This window comes from Penaeus monodon, chromosome 23, assembly GCF_015228065.2.
Source record: "Penaeus monodon isolate SGIC_2016 chromosome 23, NSTDA_Pmon_1, whole genome shotgun sequence".
NCBI lineage: Eukaryota > Metazoa > Arthropoda > Malacostraca > Decapoda > Penaeidae > Penaeus > Penaeus monodon.
In genome coordinates, this window is record NC_051408.1 from 39,281,149 (window position 1) to 39,281,563 (window position 415).

At 33.5% G+C, this 415-nt stretch overlaps 1 protein-coding gene across 1 annotated transcript in view; it reads right to left on the reverse strand.

Moving 5' to 3' along the window:
* Nucleotides 1–328: 328 nt before the first annotated feature.
* LOC119588253 (ctenidin-3-like) overlaps nucleotides 329–415 on the reverse strand; it is a 1,770-nt gene continuing 1,683 nt past the window's right edge. Inside the window, exon 3 of the mRNA XM_037936949.1 lies at nucleotides 329–363. Coding sequence (XP_037792877.1) covers nucleotides 329–363 — 35 coding nt within the window. The remainder of the gene's footprint in view (nucleotides 364–415) is intronic.

Genomic DNA, 415 nt, shown 5'->3' on the forward strand with positions numbered 1-415 from the left:
TTGGCAAAGATAAAAATATAGGTACAGATATAAAGAGAGTTGATAAAATCTTGTTGAGCACTTCCTCTACATGTCTGATGGAGATCTGAAACAAATGCCTTTTTCCCCCAATTCTCCACCAAGCCATAATTACTCGATTTTGATATTTAACGCTGCTAGATACCTAGCGAACTTGGTAGGCTAGTTATGCCATTTTTTTTCTTAATTTAGTATTCTATAGATATTTTAGAATAGTGGTTGCCAGGTTATTGAGTTTTCGTATCTGAACGAGAAAGATGAAGAGGATAATCTATAGCACTGATCGATCGCCTTTTTTCTTCTTAATTTTTTAATGTTTATTGTGAGATGTGACACAGAGAACGTCTATAAAATTATAATTTTTTTGGCTCTAAATTCTTCCACAATGCGTGTACAG